Genomic DNA, 19,690 nt, shown 5'->3' on the forward strand with positions numbered 1-19,690 from the left:
AGAAAAGGCTGGGTGTGGGAAGTGAACACAGCAAGGCTGGGAGACAGCAGCTCAAGCAAAGAGGTTGCAGAGAGGAGCAGGGATTAGTCATGTAAGCTGAAGCCTGAGAGGTGCCATGAAGGAACTTGGAAAAGACTGAGAGGACTGACCAAAATCCCTGCAGTTCAGGAAGTTGTAGCATTAGCTGCAGCTAGGCAAGGAATTAAGAACCTTCTTGAATGAGAACAAGTTAGGAAAGAGCTTTTCCTTTCTTGGTTCTGTCATTGAGTTTTCCATGCTGGAAAAGTCTGAAACTGATTTTTAGCAATTCTAGTAGCAGGCAAGCAGTCTTCTAGGCAGCTCTACCTTCCAATTCTGCAGTCTCATCAAAAATAATATGATCATGATCTACAAAAAATATAAATATCTTTGAAAGACTAAAGAGAGAAACTGTCATCTGCCTGTTCCAGTATAAGACTTTTTAGAAATCAGTTGAAATAGCTAGATCAGAACAAACAAAATTGGATGGGGTTTGGTTAGTTTTGTTGTTTTCAAGCAGTCTGTAGTTAAGCTTCATAAGACCCTGCCATAAGTTTTTAGAGACTATCACGGGATGGAAATCCACTCATAGCTAAAAATACAGACATTGCTGCTGGTTCAGGAAGCCCAAGGTGGAGGGCAGTGCTTTTGGACACAGGAGGAGATGCCAGAAGCCCTTTGGCCTGAATCAGTACAGTACTTTTGCTCACTGCTACTGCTCCACTCAAATGTACTTGGAGAGGTCATTCGTGCAGCTGTGAAGCAGCCTGGAGTCTGATCTTCTGGGCCAATACAAACTCTTAATTCCTTTGATTGAATGAGAATTCAGAATGATCAAAAAATTAAGATGAATTTTCTAGATAGTCTTCTTTGTGACTAAGCAAAATATTTAAGCATGATTCCAGTTTGGCTAATTATGTGCTCATACTGTTCTGAGGTCTGATATGCAAAAATTATAAGCAGTGCTATCAGAGGAAGCTATCAGTGGAATTTTTTTCAGTATTGAAGTATTTTATTAATGCTCTACTTCCAAATTAACAGGCCCTTGACATTTCAGTTAAATACTCATTTAGTAGACACTTTGGAACCTAATCTTTCCAAGACTTGCTTATCAGTAAATAAATAAGGTGATATCATCCTCTTTACCTCAGTGAGGGCTGGGGAAGAGTTCTCAGGAACTGTAAAAGTAAACAGCAAGCTATCTTTCAGCTGTAGCGGTGAGCACTGTGTACAGAGTAGGACAATGAGCTCTCTGAAGTCGTGTTTGAAGAGTTTGGAGTACATCAAATTCCAAGACTGAAACACAGAGATAGAAATTCTACTGAAAGCTTTTCAGCTCGTGGGAGTGATCATCTGATCTATTAAAAAGGGGTATTTTGTTAAAAGAGATTTTATTAAGTAAGTGGGTATGGCTGTGTTGCAGTGCATATAACCAAACAAAACCATCTCAGGTTGCACAGTTCATTTAGTTTTGCTTGCTTTCATTTTTGATGCTGTATTTACATTTTTGAAGGTGCCTTTGTTTGTTTGCAGATGTCAGTTATTTATGTTTATTCTTTTCCTAGCTGGAGGACTTTGGAATTTTAATAAAGCTGCCATACAAAACCATTTTTTTAATTAACTCTGTTTTTTTCAGGGTAAGCTTTAAGGAAATGCAGCTTTAATTTGTTCAGCTATAACTGTCAGAAGTAGAAAAAGAAAAAAGAAGGAAGGATGGTAGTGGAATATGCAGATATAGGTGACCATTGAATGTCATTGAATGTTAAGCAGGGCAAGACATTTGATAATACATATTTTTATATTGCCCTGCAAAATTTAGACACAGGATTTATTGGGGTTTGTTTCTTCTAACTCCTTTCTTCTCAAAGTCCACTAGTGATCAAACTGCTTCAGGAAGAATGTGTCTTGGGAAAGACTGGGGAAAGGAATTGAATATGGAAGACTGGATGAGATTAAGAGGAGGAAAAAGGAACTAATTTGAAGGTTTGGAATTTTAGTTGAGGATGTTGTCATTCACAGACAGGCAGCCTTCCTGTTTCATTTTGTTTTCACACCATTTTTGGAGATAATTTTATTAATTAAGATACTTATGTAGTTAATATAAATCATGCCATGTATAGTAACAGATCCATGACTATATGGTTTGGGGATTTTTTGTAATTTTTATGTAGATCTTATCAGTAATTTTGAACTATTTCATATTACAATAAGAAGACAGGAAATAATAATTTGTAATTTTGAAAGTGAAACAGCTTTCCAGCAAGTTATTCATTGCCCACAATGCATCAAATACATTTTGCCAAATCAGAAATATGAGGTGCTTGTTTTTTAACCTTTTTACCTTTTTTTTAAATACCTTTTATTCCAACCTTGCCTATTTTTTTAAATTTATTTTCAAGCTGTGACATCCCCAGGAAAATTCCTACTATCTCATGCAGGAGAGGGGCAGGTCTAAATCTTGCTAGGTTCCTTCCTAAAAAAAAAAAATTTTTTTGTGAAGATCTTTGAATGTAGTGTGTAGTATATATTTGAAAATATATTAAGAACAGTAGGCCAAGCTGTTTCATGGAAGAAGGAACTCATGTGGAGGAGCGGTGCTGAGCAATGTTCTGAAAACCATACATATGTGATCCTTGGCGGCTTGGGCTACGCGACAAAGCTTTGTCAGCACAGATAAGATTGTGGGGGTGTTGAAAATTAATAGAGGTGTAGCTGGAGTGACAGAACCCCTGTCATGCCTGCAGCAAAAAGCCACTGGGAGAAAATTGATTTGTCAGTTTATCTAAAGTTATTCACAGGGGCATTTTAAGTATTTTTGGCAAAAAAACCTTGTCCTTTTGGCAAACTTTCATTTTGAGGACTCTTCCGGTACAATTTGCTGGCATATGATAGCTAAGGCTGCTTGTGGCAGACAAGGTTGGAATCAGAACTTAAAACCAGTCTTTATTGGAAAACTCATCTTCCTGTTCTTTATTTTAAAAGAATTGCTAAGGTGTACCTTCTTCATCTGTGACTTTAGTCAGTGGAGAATAATTTTGCTTCACCTGACAGCTTGTGATTGATACTTTGTGGGAGGAAAAAAAAGGATATTTTTACAGTTAGAGTAAGTTCTTTAGTCTTGTATTTTTTAGCATGTAACTTTGAAGTTTGTGTCATTTTGCTTCCTATTATTTTGGATGCTAAAATAGAAGACGTTGCAGACTATTTCCAGAGGAAGCAGAAAAACTAAATGTACTGACTGTGGTGATTCTCCTTCACGTGACCAGAAGGAAAAAAAAAACCAAAAACCAAACCTGTTTTGCTTTTGGCTGTGCCTGCTGCTAAACACCCTGTCATAGTGTGTGAGGTGAGTCACGACTTGTTTATTTATAGCCTGGGCCAATCAAAGCCAAAAGCTCTGAACTTCATTCAAGACCAGCAGGCACTTAGGATGTCTTGTAAACATTTGCTGGCTGAGCAAGGAGCTCTCTTCCCAGCAGCAAAGCGGACAGGTGCCCGGAGTTGTCGCTTCTAAAACACAAAACAGACCAGAAGATCGTGGCCTGGATTGTCTAGATTGGTAGAGAGGGAGAGGTTATTCCTTTTGACATCTGAAATGTCAGACAGTGAGGATCTGGGACAAGATGAAAGGTACTGTACATTGCTGATTCCAATGGCCTTCTCGTGCGGCGTAGCACACAACCGGGCTTTGTTTAGCTTAACCCCTGCGCGTTCTCCGCCTCTCAGCCTGGGATCTGCTCTCTCGGTGCTGCTGGAACAGATCACCCAAGTCTTGAGGGGTTTTGCCTCTAATGCTAACCTAAGGCTTCTTAGGAGGGAAGGACTGGATCGAACTGTCTGCTAAGAGCTTAAATTGCACAACTCTTGCGTATTTCTTAAAGTAAAGCTGAAGGGAAGAAAGTACCGGGTGGTTTCATTCCGGTTACTTTTCCCAACCCTGGGACAATTTTACAAGCCTCAAAATGTCAGAGACACAAATAGTTTAGTTGGAGACACGTTACTGACAGAACCATAACTCATTACCAAGAGATAGGGCACTGTGTCCCTTTGAGGTATGCCTGTCTTTCTGAAATTTATTTTTTATCTGTATTAGCTTATAAAGCCAATAGTCAGGATAAGAAGAAAAAAGTTAGATATAAAACTTAATAACATTTTAATGTCTTACTTTCCCAAACATGATCCATCACATTTCTATGAAATAAATGCACTAACTGAATTGAGGGAAAGAGGCAGGATTAAAATTAGATACTTTAAAAGCAGATGTTATTGATATTGGGCTATGACAGAATTTATACTCTGGGTTTCTTGCAGTTCACATGGTCTTTCTAGAGTTTTAATTTTTACTGTCTTTATGTTAATGAAAATGTTGGTTCTAAGATGATCTTAAGGAAAATTTTGATATTGCAAACTGAAGAAATACTTGTATGTGGAAACAGGCTTTTTATATCAGTTGCCGAAATACAGAGGCAAATTTAAGAAATCAGAAGAAACAGAAATGAGGATTTCATTATGGCTTTGATTCTGATTTCTTCCAGTTAGATATCATTTTGAAAATGTATGTGGATATTTCTCCAATACGTATGCCATCGTGTTGTTATAAAGTAGATGAAATACAGAAGACATTTTTGTCTGTTGTAGATCAGTATATTCAGACATGGTCACTTAACTGGATTAGTCTGGATGAATGGATATCAAGTGGCATAATTGGGTCTCTTCAAGGGTGGGGTCACCTACTCATTTCCGCTTGCAGGGATCCGAGTTGTGCCCTATATTTGACATAGATTGAAAGTAATTTTAGAAGTAGGTAGCATTTTTTTTTAAAGTAAATGTTGACTTGTTACTGATAGTCATGCAAGTGTTAATTGGTATTTATTTAAAAAACGTTAAACCTGATCTCCAAATTGTTATATTGTATATTTTTAATACAGGAAAAGAGCAATATGCTTGAAACGTTAAAAAAAAATCTTATCATACTAGGGTTTTTTCCATTTGAATCAGTTTTATGAAGGATATGCATTATGTCCCTCCTTAAAAACATGCTGTGGTTTTTGGTTTTGTTGTTTTTTTAAATCAAGATGGGAGAAGATCTTACTAGCTGGGAAGAAAAATATCTTTGAAAAAAAATTATTTCAAAATAGAAAGCAGCAGTGTTTACCAATGTATAAAAGGATGCAACTAGTATGCAAGCCATACAAGCTTTGTAATATCTGAATTCCTTCATTCACAATTCTTTCTCTGGAAAGGCTTGTTGCAAGCTTTGGAAGTTAAATAGAAGTAATTAGGCCTAAAGCTCTAAGGCGTCTTTATTTATGAATCAAAGTTGTTTGTTTTGATGTGGGTTTTTAAAAAAAAACACGAAGGATGAATGTTTCTAAAGCAGTAACTTGAAAAAGCATTATAACAGGGCCTGCTTCTCCCTGAAACAACTACGAAATTATTTGACCCTGATCCTCATCCGTCATCCTTTTGTGTCTTTGCTGTTGAGCAAAAAAGTCAGAGAAAATAGTTTAATCAAAGTTTCCAGTTTTCTCTGGAATTTACATTTTATGTCTTAGTGGTAACACACAGGATGTAATTGGACAGCATTCCCACAGAAGTGCTCATGAGATTTGGTGGAGGTCAGAACATTCTGGTCCAACTTAAATGAGGGAATAGAAGGAGGAGCCATGAGAGCTATATTGGAGCAATATGGGAACTATGCCTGAGAGATTAATTCTGGAATTACAACAAAAGGGATAGAAACGTAAATGCACAGGTAATGGGGTTATTTTGAGGGCATGCTGAATCAAAACCACTGCTTTATTTATTTAAGAAGGAATGGCAGTCGTATTTCTATAGAAGGCTGTAGAATAATTTTTGTTCACTGAGCAGTTTCAGTGCATTGCACTTCTTGTAGCTCCTTCTCAAATGCAAATACTTGTTATATCCTCTCCCTTCTTGAGCTTATGTCCTACTTCAGAAAATATCTTCATATTGCATCACAAATATATTTCATGAACATTATATCGTCATAGTTAAAGATGTGGCAATAGTCTGTTAGTCATACTGTGAATATACATGCATAGTAAGCAGAGGAACATTTGCACAAATATTCTTTGTAAGGCTGGTAAAAAAGCTAAGAGTTGTAAAGATTAGGTACTCACTCAGACTGTCTGCTTTGTTTTGTCACATGATCCTGGGCAGTGAGGAAATAGGTGGGTAAAGGTCAAGGATAGTAAACAGTTTAGCATAAGGAAAGTATTTTTCTGCAGTAATTCTTTTTCATCGGGTTCCCTAAAGTTTTGGTGTAAGATGCTATAATATAATTTTTAGAAGTCACAAGCAATCTGATGACGGTCAAGACTGTACAAAAGATGCTGTGGATGATTGGTCCTGAAGTGGTGGAAGCACTTGACTGTAGGTGCTTCAAAGGAAAAGCAACATGAAACTTCCTCTGTCTGATCAAGTTGTTGTTTCAGCCTCTGTCATCTGCCTGTTATTGCACAGAATGATGCTATAACCTGCTAGTCAGGAACCTTTTATGACTTGAGTAAAATTGGGAAAGAAAGCTACATTATTTTGAACCCATTGATTTCAAACTAGTCTTGTACTGTGTGACCTTTCTCAGTATGTGCTTGAACTTAGAAAAATGGAGATTGGGTTTAAAGTAAAATCTGTGACATTTGATTATTCAAAATGTTGATTTGTAATTTTATAACAATATTTGTTTATTTTGCTAGTGTTAGAGTGGAAAGTACAAAAGTAGGCAAGAAGTGGTTAGCTCATGACAGGAACTCCCACTAATGCTGTAATGCATGAAAGTAAATGATCACCTACTCATATAAAATGCATAAAAAAACATTGAGAATGTCAGAATTGATTTCCACAAGAAAATTGTTAAAGCCAAATTGCAATATTACACGAAAAAGTTGTTTTCATATTTTTTGCAGATTAAAAGGATTTTTTGGCATGTGAAAATCCATTTTTCCTTTCTTGCACAGCTGCTTTGCAATTCAAGTAATACTCTGCTCATCTTTCCTAGCTGATGACTTTGAGAGGCTTTGAACTAGGAGTATCCCAGCTGAAGACCGTGGAGGCTGAAGGAAGAAAATTAATTGAGTTTGTGAAAAAGTGTTCAATGTGTCTTTGAGGGAGCAAAACAAATGAGGAAGAATTGCTTCCAGCAGCTGGAAAGAGCTCTTTTAAATTCTCCAAACAGAACTTCATGCTCCTGGTGATGGAAAGAAGACTTTTCTGAACAAAAGTAGCACAAGCAATAAGTTTCTTTTGCATCACCAGTTTCTGTAACAAGTGGGGAACTGACCTGGAAAGTCCTAGCACTTGTATCTTTATAAAAAGACAACAGTACATAGTAGTAACATAATAGTCTTTGATAAACAGAAAGCAAGTCTATAATGCTGTTTATGGTGGCACTGGAACACTCAATTTTCATGCAAAGAGATACTAAAAAAAATCTATACTTACTAAGTCATGGCTTTGGACTAATAGCACTTGACTATCAGACCACATTTCACATTTTGAATGACCTCAAACTGGGAGAGCTGATGTTTGAACTGGAAGGTGGAAAAGAGTAGCATAGGTCAAAGGGTTTCCCATGAGAGCTGACCTATCAGTTTGCTTAGAAGACTCTGTCTAGCAGAGCTGCACGATTAAATGCCCCAGATTCAGTTGGAGTATGTTTTGTTTGGGTTTTTTTAGTAGGACTTTCAGGAAAATTTTCCAACATTTAGGGCACTCTGCTGTGTTGAGGAACTTGTGTACTGGAATCACCTTCAAAAAGGTTGGAGTTAACCAGTTTGTATCTGATCAACTAAAGCAAGACAATACAGCTCCATAATAAGAATTTATTAGGTGACTGATGTTATACTTAAGTAGAATAAATTAACACATCCTCTCCAAAATAAAATCATGATAGTAATGGGTCTTTTTTTTTTCCTAAGTAATATGTAGGACAAGATGAATTCCCCTATCCTTTTGCAGAGCACTTGACTGTTTTTTTGTAATAACAGTATTAGTTTCATTTTCAGAAACAAATTGTACTTGACTAGTAATAAAAGAAAAAAAAACAAACCTTAATTCACGAGACTAATACTGTTTAGGCAGCACACTAGCATTAAAATGTTCCCAATTCACTTGAAGAGAAAAAAAAAAACATTTTTACTTCAATTTTAACACACTGTGCAAGAAGCAGTGTCAGGGATTAAAGGTTGATTATGTTTTTTTGAAAGTCACTTGTCCTAACCAGTCTGCTTTGCAATCCATTGAGAAAAACACATCCAGCCTTATCAAATGCTGATGATTTAAACATCTTCCTTGTGCAGGAGTATTACCAAAAACATTCCTGGTCAAGAAATGAAATAGGCATACATGTTACTGAAAGCTCTGGCATAGGATGTTTTTACAGCTTTTTTTAATTACAAAGCTCCCCCTGAAAAAAACCAGTAACTGCAGTTTGGGCAGACTCACTGTTAATAAAAAGCACAAACTCATAGAGTCAGATGAAGCTAGATCAGGAAGAAAAGACTAAGGCTTGAGAAGCAAGGTTGTACTGTATTAGCAGTTCATCTAGTTCTTAGAAATTATGTAGTAAACTATGAGAATAATTATAGTTAAATATTTTTGTATTGGGAAGTATCACTAGTTACTCTTTCAAGCTGATAACTAAGTTCTCTAGATTCAATGTAAAAACAAAACGAGTCTAATTTTGTAAAGCTTTGAGATCCCAAGTGTGCCAAAGTGTTAAAGTTGATGGGATGTCAAACATGATCACTTAAAGGATGGCCACAGTATTAAATGTTCAGGAAAGCCTACATGTGTGCAGCATCTATAGATCAGCAATGGGAAATAAAGTTCACATGGATATCTAAATGCTGGAGAGATATCTATTAGAAAAGCTTTGTAGAGTTTGTAGCAAAAGGTTGTAAAGATTCTCCTCAAAAGTTTAAGAATAGAGTGGACTAGTGGATGCTTCCTGTGTTCCTCGTTCTTTCAGTGGTACTGCATCCTTTTGTGGAACTCTTTGAAGCAAGCAGGGTTTTACATGGTGCCCCAGTGACTCATTTAAATTGTTAAGTCTTGCTGACTTGGTCATAGCCACATGACACAAATATAATTATTTTTCCATGATTAACAATTGCATAGGATCCAAAAGTGGCACTGGATAAAGCCACATAGGTGATTAAGATGCTATGCTGTGAGTTCAGTGGTACTTGCTATTATATGTCTTTCCACATATTGCACATAACATTCACAGATTTGTTACATTGCATTACAGCAGGCTAATCAATATTGCATTGTTTTCTACCAGATCATTCAATAGCAGATTTTAGAGGCTTTGCCATTGGTACGTATATACACTTAACTGTAAAATGTGCTTTTTACATTACTTTATATTTTGGAGAGGGAGGGGTGGTTATTTGAATTTTTAATAGAGGGTTCACCTTGAGTTTAAATTTAAATTTTAAAACATTTAAACTATTTTTATAAACTTTTAAAACGTAAATGCTATTTTATATCCATTATCTTTGTACCTGAATAATTTAGAAGACAAATTTTTAAGTAATTTTTTGGCAAAGGTCCTCAAAAAATGTTTGTTTCAAAGAATGGTAAATGCATCTCTATAATCACTGGCTTCTTCACTGTGGTGATTCCTTTTCTCACAGGAGAGAGCTGTGAAAGCTCTAAAAGGTAAACTTGCTTGATTGTGTTTTGCTAACAGTTTACATACTTGGTTCACTTGATTTCCTTTGGTCAAGTTTCATACTTAATTCCTGGATGTCCGTAGATACTTACATCCCTTATAGCTGCATCATTTTAGAAGCTCTAGATGCTGTTTTAAAGTCTACAATGTAGCCACACTGCCTATTTTTTAATTTGCATATCTTTAGTAGTGTAACTTTCAGCTCTTCCACCTTGACTAATACATTCTAAGTTACCCTTAAAATTACAGAGTCTGCACAGGTTTCAAGCGTGTGTGGTTACAGTTGGGAAATGAGGAAGGTTTAAAAGCTCTGTAATTACTAACTCTTTGTTTATGTAGCTGCAATTCTTCAGCTCCACCATACCATGGTGTACGTTGTCACTGCTGCGGTGCTGAGTAGTGTATCCATGCGAAGATACATATAAAACTGTGTACACATAATTAAAAAAAAATCCAGCACATCACGAAGAGATATTTAGACCAGTAACATGAGAGCTACTGACCTTTCTGAGATAAATGTGATGGGGCTTTGCTTGAGCAGATGTCTAGATACAAAATGAGAGCATGACACCATCAGTCATTTTTAGAGAATGTAATACCACTGACTCTTCTGGCTGGAGTTAGTGACTGTGATGGCTTGAAGCATCTGGGGTAGGAGGGTGTTTTGTGGGTTGGTTTGTTTTTTTTTGTTTGTTTTGTTTTTTTTTTTTTGCAGCTAGTGGGTAGCAGCTTTTGTATTTACTCAGTTTTAGAAATTACACAGTAGGTATTCAGAAGGATATGAATAACTCATTTTCTTTCTAAACACCTTCAATCTTATTGCCAGTAGTTTTAGAAGTATAGAACTATATAACAAAATCAGGATAAATGATGGGAGCATAAAATTTTATTCTTTCTAAATTGTGCACAAAAGCTTCTGGAGGTGTTTGAGAGAATTGTCTGCTTATATTGGCAGCAGAGAGTTCACACTAATTAATAAATGACTAAGTCATTTATTAAAGTACTGTCAGTAACTCCACTAAATACTGTACTAAAGTAGTTTTTTGTTCTTGGTTGACTGATGTCATGCACTCCACATTCATCATGTGCATCACTTCCTGCATCTTTTTCATAGAATCATAGAATCATAGAATTTGCTGGGTTGGAAGGGACCTCAGAGATCATCAAGTCCAACCCTTGAACCACCGTTGCGGTTGCTAGACCATGGCACTGAGTGCCACATCCAGTCTCTTTTTAAATATCTCCAGCGATGGAGAATCCACTACTTCCCTGGGCAGCCCATTCCAATGCCTGATCACTCTCTCTGTAAAGAAATTCTTTCTAATATCTAACCTAAACTTCCCCTGGCACAACTTAAGGCCATGCCCTCTTGTCTTGTTGAAAGTCATCTGGGAAAAGAGACCAACCCCCACCTGGCTACACACTCCTTTCAGGGAGTTGTAGAGAGCGATGAGGTCTCTACCCTGAGCCACCTCTTCTCCAGGCTCAACAGCCCCAGGTCCCTCAGCCTCTCCTCACAGGGTCTGTGCTCGAGTCCCTTCACCAGCCTGGTTGCCCTCCTTTGGACCTGCTCCAGGACCTCGATATCCTTCCTGAACTGAGGGGCCCAGAACTGGACACAGGACTCGAGGTGTGGCCTCACCAGCGCTGAGTACAGGGGCAGAATCACTTCCTTGGACCTGCTGGCCACACTGTTCCTGATACAGGCCAGGATGCCATTGGCCTTCTTGGCTACCTGGGCACACTGCTGGCTCATGTTCAGCTTCCTGTCAATCCAGACTCCCAGGTCCCTTTCTGCCTGGCTGCTCTCAGCCACTCTGTGCCCAGCCTGTAGCGCTGTTTCCTTTTTGTCTGTAAATAAGACATTGAAAAACAAATTTGTCCTGAATATACATTGTTACATCTGTCAGCTTTTAATTTAATACAAGCTTAATGCTTCTTTATGTTTCTACAAAGGCATGATACTATTTATCCTTAGAGAAAGGCACGAAACTCTCTATCTTTACATAGATATAACTGTGGGTTGTACCTCCTTTCTTTCTCACACTCTGCCACCCCCCTTCACTAGGGTCTCTGTTGCTGCCCCCTGGTTCCAGCCCTGAGTAACAGGGTGGCTGGAGTGGGCTCTGGGGAAGAGGGACAGGAGGGACGGATGTTACCAGGGGCAGCTCTGGGAGGTGTGTGAACAAGCAGAGGCAGTGTGTGCATCTGATTGCTGCATAAAAGATCAGCAAGCTGACTTCCTTACACCCCTAGTTGCCCAAGAGCCTCAGGTCAAAATAAGACTTCAAAGGAGTCCCCCATGCTCCCTGTAAAATAGAAAAGTGTTGTAGCAGAACTGACAATCTCATTATTTCTTGTGGCCTACAAGAAACTGCCAAGTATTTTTCTGCAGAGCAAGCTTCATAGTGGGTTTCTAATGCTTTGAAGCAAACCTTGGCTGCTTCTCTGTCCATGTATTACACGTGGACCATGGAATCAAAGCATCTAGCAATACCTTTTATCTGCACTGCAGCTCATACTCTCAACATCTTTTAAATTTGGCAAAAGAGAAGCAACTCCAGAGAACATTCTCTGCAAATGTGCCATTTTTCTGCATAATTGGCATGTTAATTTTGAATTGGTAGTAGTTATCACCATGTGCCTTGTTGTATATCCTCCTCTTTAATTTATATTGTTGTTGTATTGGTAGTTAGCGTATATATGAAAATAGTTTGTAGGTTATCATTTCATTTTTCCCCCCACCCTATTTTTGCAATTGACTTGAAGTTAGTGAGCCAGCTATCTGCAATTGTTCTGGCTTGATAGCAGGCATCAAGCCTATCCATTTTCTCTCTTTTTTTCCACAAAGTTTCACTTTGTCAACAATTTTAAGTAAAGGATAGTAGTAAAGTCTGTGAAAGGATTTTGTAATGTCTGTAAATGGATTTTGTAACTCAGAACATTGTCATCATAGTAGTGTTAAACACCAGAATAAATGGGTAACCCTTAAAATACATTTATTAATGCTGCAGAACACTGGAAGTGATATTTTTTAAGAGGTGGACCTTATCCATAAAAATTGCAGTTCTCATAAGACAAAACCCCTGTGTACTACTTTTCTCAAGCCGTTATTTATCAGAGAGGATTGAAATTGTGGATGGGAGGCAGACAAAATGTTCTGTGTGACATTGCTAATCCCTCCTGCTGGGTGTATGCCGTGTTCTTTGAGAGTTATTTGATGGTTTTATTTACATCCTGTGTCAGAGACAAATACCTGCATGCAGTGCCATGCATGGCTGCAAAATCCATGGTACTTTCTCTGTCTTAAAAAAAATCACCCCATCCATGACGTGAGACTCTCTTATCCTATGAATTTCAGGTACAATATTTTAAATTGTTTATGGTTTGTTTTGGTTTTGTTTTTTTTTTTTATGGGGAAAACTACCTCATCAATATTTTGTAATGTAATAGGAAATCACACTACAGCAATCCTATAAATACTATAATAAATAATACAATAAAATCAGGATTAGGGAAACAGTTTGAATTTTGATTTTCGTAAAGAGTTTTACACCATGTTTGAAATACTAGTTTTTCTTTTAAGTGACAGTGTGCTCCATTGTGCATATGATATTTTGAATAGGAGTCCTGCATGCATGCTATATATGTTCTCTATGAAATGATCCCAAATGTTGCTCTAGTACCAGTGTTGCTGTGTCACCACCTTGTGGCTAAGTTGCTGTTCAGTAGTTAAATAAAGGCATGGGAAAAGGTCACGTTTCCCCATGTGTGTAAATAGACTTTTTGGACTGCAATTATTCCTAACTGTTCTACAAAAATGAAACTGCTCACACCAGGTATCTAAAAATAAGAGGAGGTTGTTAATCTGCATTATGTTAGGAAAACCGCTTCCAAGTAATCAGTGTCAGAAAAGGTGTTTAGCATTCCCATGTAGAATACAAATGAGTATCATGTATATGGGAGGAGATTCCTGGTTTAGAAATTAGTATGAAAAAATTCACAAATTTATTTAAACATAAACCCAAAATTCTTATATCCTCAGTGCTTTAGGAGAAATGAGAGCAAGAATTTATAATTTTAAGAAAAAGTGGCTTTAGACCTTGCTAAATTGGATGTCACACATGTTGTTTGGGTTTGGGCTGAAATATAAATTCAGGATGTCAAAGAGGGCTTAAGTGTGGTGCTCCTTTGCTGAAACATTGGATTTGAAATTTGGCGTTCACTTTCTCCTTTTATCATAGCTTGTAAAATAAAAAGGATATGATTTTGGAGTTATATAACTGAAAAATTTAATGAATTAGAAAAGAAAAGAAAACAGACATTTATGAATATAGTTATCTATAATCTGTTTAATTTCTTACTAATTTTTTACCAGAAATCCAAGGTAATAATGTAATCCCAAACTTCTTGTTTGATGTTATAATGTAATAAACACTGTGTGCTGCATCATATTTCTTGTTATCGTAATTTACTGATCAAAGCTTCTGCCTAATTCAGGCCACTTGACTCTTCAGTGCCCATCCTTTCAGGGCAGTGTTAGCACATCTTGTGTGCTGCTGTAAGAGATCACTTCCTTTCAGGGCAGGATCAGCGTATAGCCCCAGCCCTGCCAAGAGAACCAAGTCATAAGCTTATCTTTTAGGAAAAAATCAATGTAACTCTTGTAGTCCAGTGCAATTACAGATGTAACTTTCAAGTAGATAATTTACAGAACTCCTACCCGTTTTCCTTCAACCAGTATCTCCTTAAGGGCTGTCTTAAGTAAACCAGTTGCTCTTGCTAAAAAGATCTGTGGTGCAGTTCTTGGTGGAAGTGGTGTGTGAACTCATGCCCATATAAAACCATCACTGTACACTTTGCTGTATAGCTGAAAAGAAATGTTTTGGTAGGGATATGTTTGCTGCATAGGGATCTACATTTGTTTGAAAAAAATAATAGGTTTTAATCAAATTAAAAGCCTGTCCTCTAGTTTTAAGTATATGCCCTTCTATGTCTGTCACTTATGGAAACAGAACTCCAAAGAATCAGGAGTCTCAATAACCTACAGACATCAGGGCTGCTCTACATGTGCATCAATAGCGCCAGTAGCTCACAAATATATAAACATATGGTCAAAACTTTAAAATCTTCATGGGTTTCCTTATATCAGGAAATGACAGACATTAGCACATTCATATCCTAAAACTTAATGGTGCTTTTTAAATAAGAATGAGCATTAAATCATAGCTAGTATAATACTATAGAGCTAAGGCAGGTTATGACATTAGTAGACATTAGTGACCTTAGTAGAAGAGGTAGTCAAAAGCAACCTATTAAGCAGCTTTCATCTGAGAAAAGTCCAAAGGTTCATGATGGCTTTTAACTTTTACAATATGTGTCAATAAAAATGATTAAGCATTCTCTTGTTAACAAGAATAATATCAACATGAAACTTCTTAATAATTGTGGATATTTTGAAAGTGATTATAGATAATTTTCTTTTGTTAGTATAATGTTCACTAACAAAAAAAATCTTAAAATTTCTAATATTAAAGAAAATATTTAGAAGTTACTTTTGAGAACCAAATGCATACAGAGTGAAGTTTAAATAGCAAAAATCTCATCAGTCACTTACTGATGCTTGTGAAAATGTAAGTGGTCTCGGGGGACTGTCAAGGGCATTTCCATTATGAGTAGCAGGCCTGGTGGTGTTTTAGTAGCTAAATAGCAGAGTAATTATGTGGAAATATGATTTGGCAGTTTCATCTGATAGTCCATTGATGTCCTTATTGCTGTATACCAATGCTTATACATCCACTTTTTCATAATGTAGTTTCTGATTTATCCTGTAGTTGGATTCACCTGTGACAAAGCTTTGCTATTAATGCAGTGATGCACTGGACATCTAATGAATTATGGGATTGTTTATGGCTTACTTGCATTCACTATGATCAAAAGTCTATGCACTGAACAGTGAATTATTCAAAATACAACTTTGTAAAACTGGTGCAGAATTTACTTCAGATTCTGAATATTTGCATAGTGATACATCCATACCTTGTCCCAGTTTGTTTGGCAGACTGGCCTATCATTTTTTTTTCCCTTCTTTTTTATTTTCATAAGATATCACTGTTGTAGATGCTTTGTCTGCTTCAGGTTTTTCAGCAAATTCTTCAATACAGTTTCTTTTTCTTTTACTAAAAGGAATTATTAGAAGTAAGCTAAGCTTTAGAATCAGTCCTTTCAATATGGTAGAAAAACTAAAATTCATCAAGGAAATTAATTTCTTTGCAGTGTTGGTCAAAGGTCAGACTTGATGCTCTTGAAGATCTCTTCTAACCAAAGACATTATGCGTTTCTGTGAGATTAATGTAAACATCAAGACTTTAAGAGTAATTTTTTTTTTAAATAATTTTTTTTAATAATGAGGTGGAGGTATCTTAATGATCATTACAGTTTTGCAGAACAAAATGAAAAATAAAAAAGAAAAAGCATGAGGATTATATGCATGAAATTAAATTTATTAGTATGTGTTGCCATCCTATGACAATGAAAAGTGCCGTGATACATTTTTGCCAAAAAAAAAAAAAAAAAAAATTATAATTGCGCCTTGAACTCAGAACTCAGTTTTTTCTTATAGCCAAAACAAATAAGCAGTGATATCTTTCATAATTTCTTGGATTGACTAAGAATTACTACTACTGAATGAAATTTATTTTATTAAGAAAGATGCAAATAGCCCAATATAAAATATGTGAAAGCAAGCAGAGCAGCACAGTCTGTAGCACAGCAGCAGCTCCTTGATCACTGGAGATGACAGCGTTACAAACTGATTGGCTTGCTCATGAAGACTTCAAATGTTTTCTACCAGTTTCGACTTTCATACGAGCTGTAACCAAAGCTGATGAGTATTTTTGTTTGTTTTACTCAGCTGGAAAGTCATTGATTCCAGGCAAGACTACAGACCCAGAATAAATCAGTGCATTTCAGAAGCACTGATGAATCTTTTTGTATTTCTTCAAGAAATGTCCCACTTCAAGGAACAAAACCCTGGCAAGGTAAGCATTCCCAAGTAAGTTTAACAGTTTGGTGACAGAGATTTAAAAAAAACCAGGTACCTGAAAAATAAAATACACACTATGATACATTCAGTCTTGGGTTTCTGCTAAGTTCTTCCTGTGCAGAACACAGCTGGGTCATCAATGAGCAAAGCTGCTCACAGTAAAGTTACAGCATTACAGGCTCTCCCCTTAAAGCTGCTGGAAGCTTTAGGCTTCTTTGATCTCAGTTGACTTTGCCACAAAACCTTTCATGGAAAAAGGCCCTTCAGAATTAGCAAATTGGAAGTCTGTAGCACCACACTCAAATATTAAGAGTTTAAACTGAAAATACATATGAGCAACAGGAGCAATAAATTCCAAAGGTGTATAAATTATACAAAAAGAAATTATGTTTTCGGAGTAATAAAGTTATAATACTAATAAGCAGGTTTGTTTTTTTCCTGGCGTATCAACTGTTTAACCTTTTTCATGTAATGAAGGTAAAGTAAATTCTAGTAATTTTAGCTATAACTATGAGCTTGGTAGTATATTTTTATAACAGAAGAGGGGTTACATCCTCATTAGGCAACATGACCTGTTTGATGCTCATTTGCACAAGCAACTTGAATTTTCCACTGCATTCTAGATTTCATTTAATATGCAAGATTTTTCTGTTGGAAGATCTAAATAATTAAACAGTGGAAGTGTTAATAGCCAAATTTAATGTTTTTAACAGTTTTGCCTACTAGTCTGCAGTGTATGTACATTTTTCACTGTGTTGGGGAGTTACATTCCTGGAGTTGTCCTCTCCTATGTCCTGCGTAAGTATAGTCTCTTTTACAGTCATACTTTATGTATGTGGTTTGTTCATTATTTGGTCTCTCTATATGGACTAATATTTTTACACATATATATATATGTATGTATATACTTACACATGCATATATATACACATACAAATATGAGTAAGTTCTGACAATTACATTTGGTCCCATGAAAGTCAGTTTACAAACTTTTTTCAGTGTGTTGATTCTTGCACAATGTTACATTGTCATGTTTCTCAGGTAGAGATATGAAAATCAGACTAAATCAAGATAATGATAAATGTTACAGTGATCATAAATTGCATCTTACTGGGAGTAAAGAAGGCTTCAGTTAGTATGAATACAATGGTATTTTCTGTGATGGGTAGGAATGGCTCCTTGAAGCTGTATTTGACAGGAACATGGTCTACACGGGCATTTCACAGTGCTTTTTTATTTAAAACTATTTGTATTATGTAAAATTAGTATCTGTCTTACACAAAATCATTGTTTAATCTTCATTGACTAACTTCTTATAAAGCAGTATTTCTCTTTCTGTTTTTATTTTTATCACAGTACTGTGTGCCTTTTTATGTCCTTTCCTTAAGTGCAATGAATTGGGACAGAAAGTATGCAGCAAAGTAAAGACAGTTGTGATGAAACTAGATTTTGGAGTAGTGGAATATATCAATCAGATGAAAAAAGAGAGATCTGGTGAGTAACTAAGTGTAGTCCCATGTAATGTATTTCTGTAAAACTTTATTCACTTTGCAGACAGTTTGTTTTTTCCTGTGAAGTCAAGTGCAAAAGTGTTGCTTTGACCTGTTCTTAGCTTTATAGGGAGTGATAATATATGTAAGGTTTTTGTGAATGAAGATTACATAAAGTTATCCAGAATATTTGTTCCCATGTAAAAGTAATGTGCTGGGAGAAGTACACTGCCTGTTTTAATAGTATGTTAAAACTGTGCATTGTACCAAAAGTACAATATTTAAAAGATAGGTATTTATTGCCAGGGAACATCGTATTATGGTGAGCAACAGAGACTTCTGAAACTAAGTAAATAAATGTGTTGGAATGTGTTTCAGAGCAATAATTTTTCTCCCACTTTTGCTGCTGCACAGTTTATTGTGATAAATATCTAGTCTCTCAATCAGCCTTTTTTCCCTCACCTTAGCTGTATATTACATGAATTATGCACTTTGTCAACAGGTGAAAGTTTACAGTACCATGCAAGCTCTGTGACCTGGAACATGAACTGAACCTCAAAGTCTGATGTCATGAGTAGGATAAAAAATATTTTTTTTTCTTTCAGAAACAGCAAAAACAAAACCCACAGAGGATGACAGTGAATTAGACATATCAGCCCTATGTCCTAAGGTGACTTTTTTTTCAGTCGGCCCTATCTTGCTTTTAAAATCTATATAGATAATGGAGAGTATCTAGACTACTGTCTCTGTTTTCTGTAAAAGACTTGAACCTGCCCAGGAGGCTGTGTTCCTGAACTAAGCAGGATGCTTTAAAAGTGAGTCATAGTCTCCATCTTCAGGCTTATACTAATTAAATTACTGCATTTGCAACTTCTGAATTCAAGGTAATTTTTTCTTGGCCTTCTAAATTAGGAATGTGTTTATTAACTGTGAAAGGATTAATCTAGAATTTAATAGGAAAGGCAGCTATTTTTATTTGCAACAGTGAAAATTCATTTAAGTTTTATCAAATTAAAGTGCCATAGAAAACCTTTTTCATTTGTCAGATACTTGCATAATCATTTTTAATGATAGTGTAAATCAGGATGTCATATAAAAATATCTTCCTATATACATATTAGACCACTCTTTAAAATCTCTTTTCTCTCAATATTCTGAACAACTGTATGGCAAAGGATTTTCCACTATAATCAGAACACTGTTTGATATTAAAAGAAAAGAAAATCAGTTTTTCAGGAATTCTTATGTAGTATTTGATCAGTAGTGTATAAAGCTTGAGTTTAACAGTGATCACTTGGAAGGTGTTTTGTACTGTGAAAAAAAAATAAACATATCCTGTGATATAAATTTGTAACTGACAGCAGTGAATATTGTTGGATAAATTCCTAAAGGATAATTTTTTCTTTCACTTTTGTTTTCTTTTACTGCCTTATAGAT

General features: G+C 36.1%; 1 protein-coding gene across 2 annotated transcripts in view; it reads left to right on the forward strand.

Annotated features, from left to right (window-relative positions):
• The window catches only part of RETREG1 (reticulophagy regulator 1), a 63,052-nt gene that overhangs the window by 34,699 nt on the left and 8,663 nt on the right, over positions 1-19,690 (forward strand). The window contains exons 1-5 of one of the 2 annotated variants that reach the window (XM_008498011.2): positions 3,427-3,648; positions 16,632-16,758; positions 17,477-17,561; positions 18,120-18,257; positions 18,859-18,923. In XM_008498011.2, coding sequence (XP_008496233.1) covers positions 3,614-3,648; positions 16,632-16,758; positions 17,477-17,561; positions 18,120-18,257; positions 18,859-18,923 — 450 coding nt within the window. In that variant the 5' untranslated portion in view covers positions 3,427-3,613. Of the gene's footprint in view, positions 1-3,426; positions 3,649-16,631; positions 16,759-17,476; positions 17,562-18,119; positions 18,258-18,858; positions 18,924-19,690 lie in introns of those variants that run through there. The other variant, XM_030444064.1, reaches the window with a different exon arrangement.

This window comes from Calypte anna, chromosome 2 (genome assembly GCF_003957555.1).
Source record: "Calypte anna isolate BGI_N300 chromosome 2, bCalAnn1_v1.p, whole genome shotgun sequence".
Taxonomy (NCBI): domain Eukaryota; kingdom Metazoa; phylum Chordata; class Aves; order Apodiformes; family Trochilidae; genus Calypte; species Calypte anna.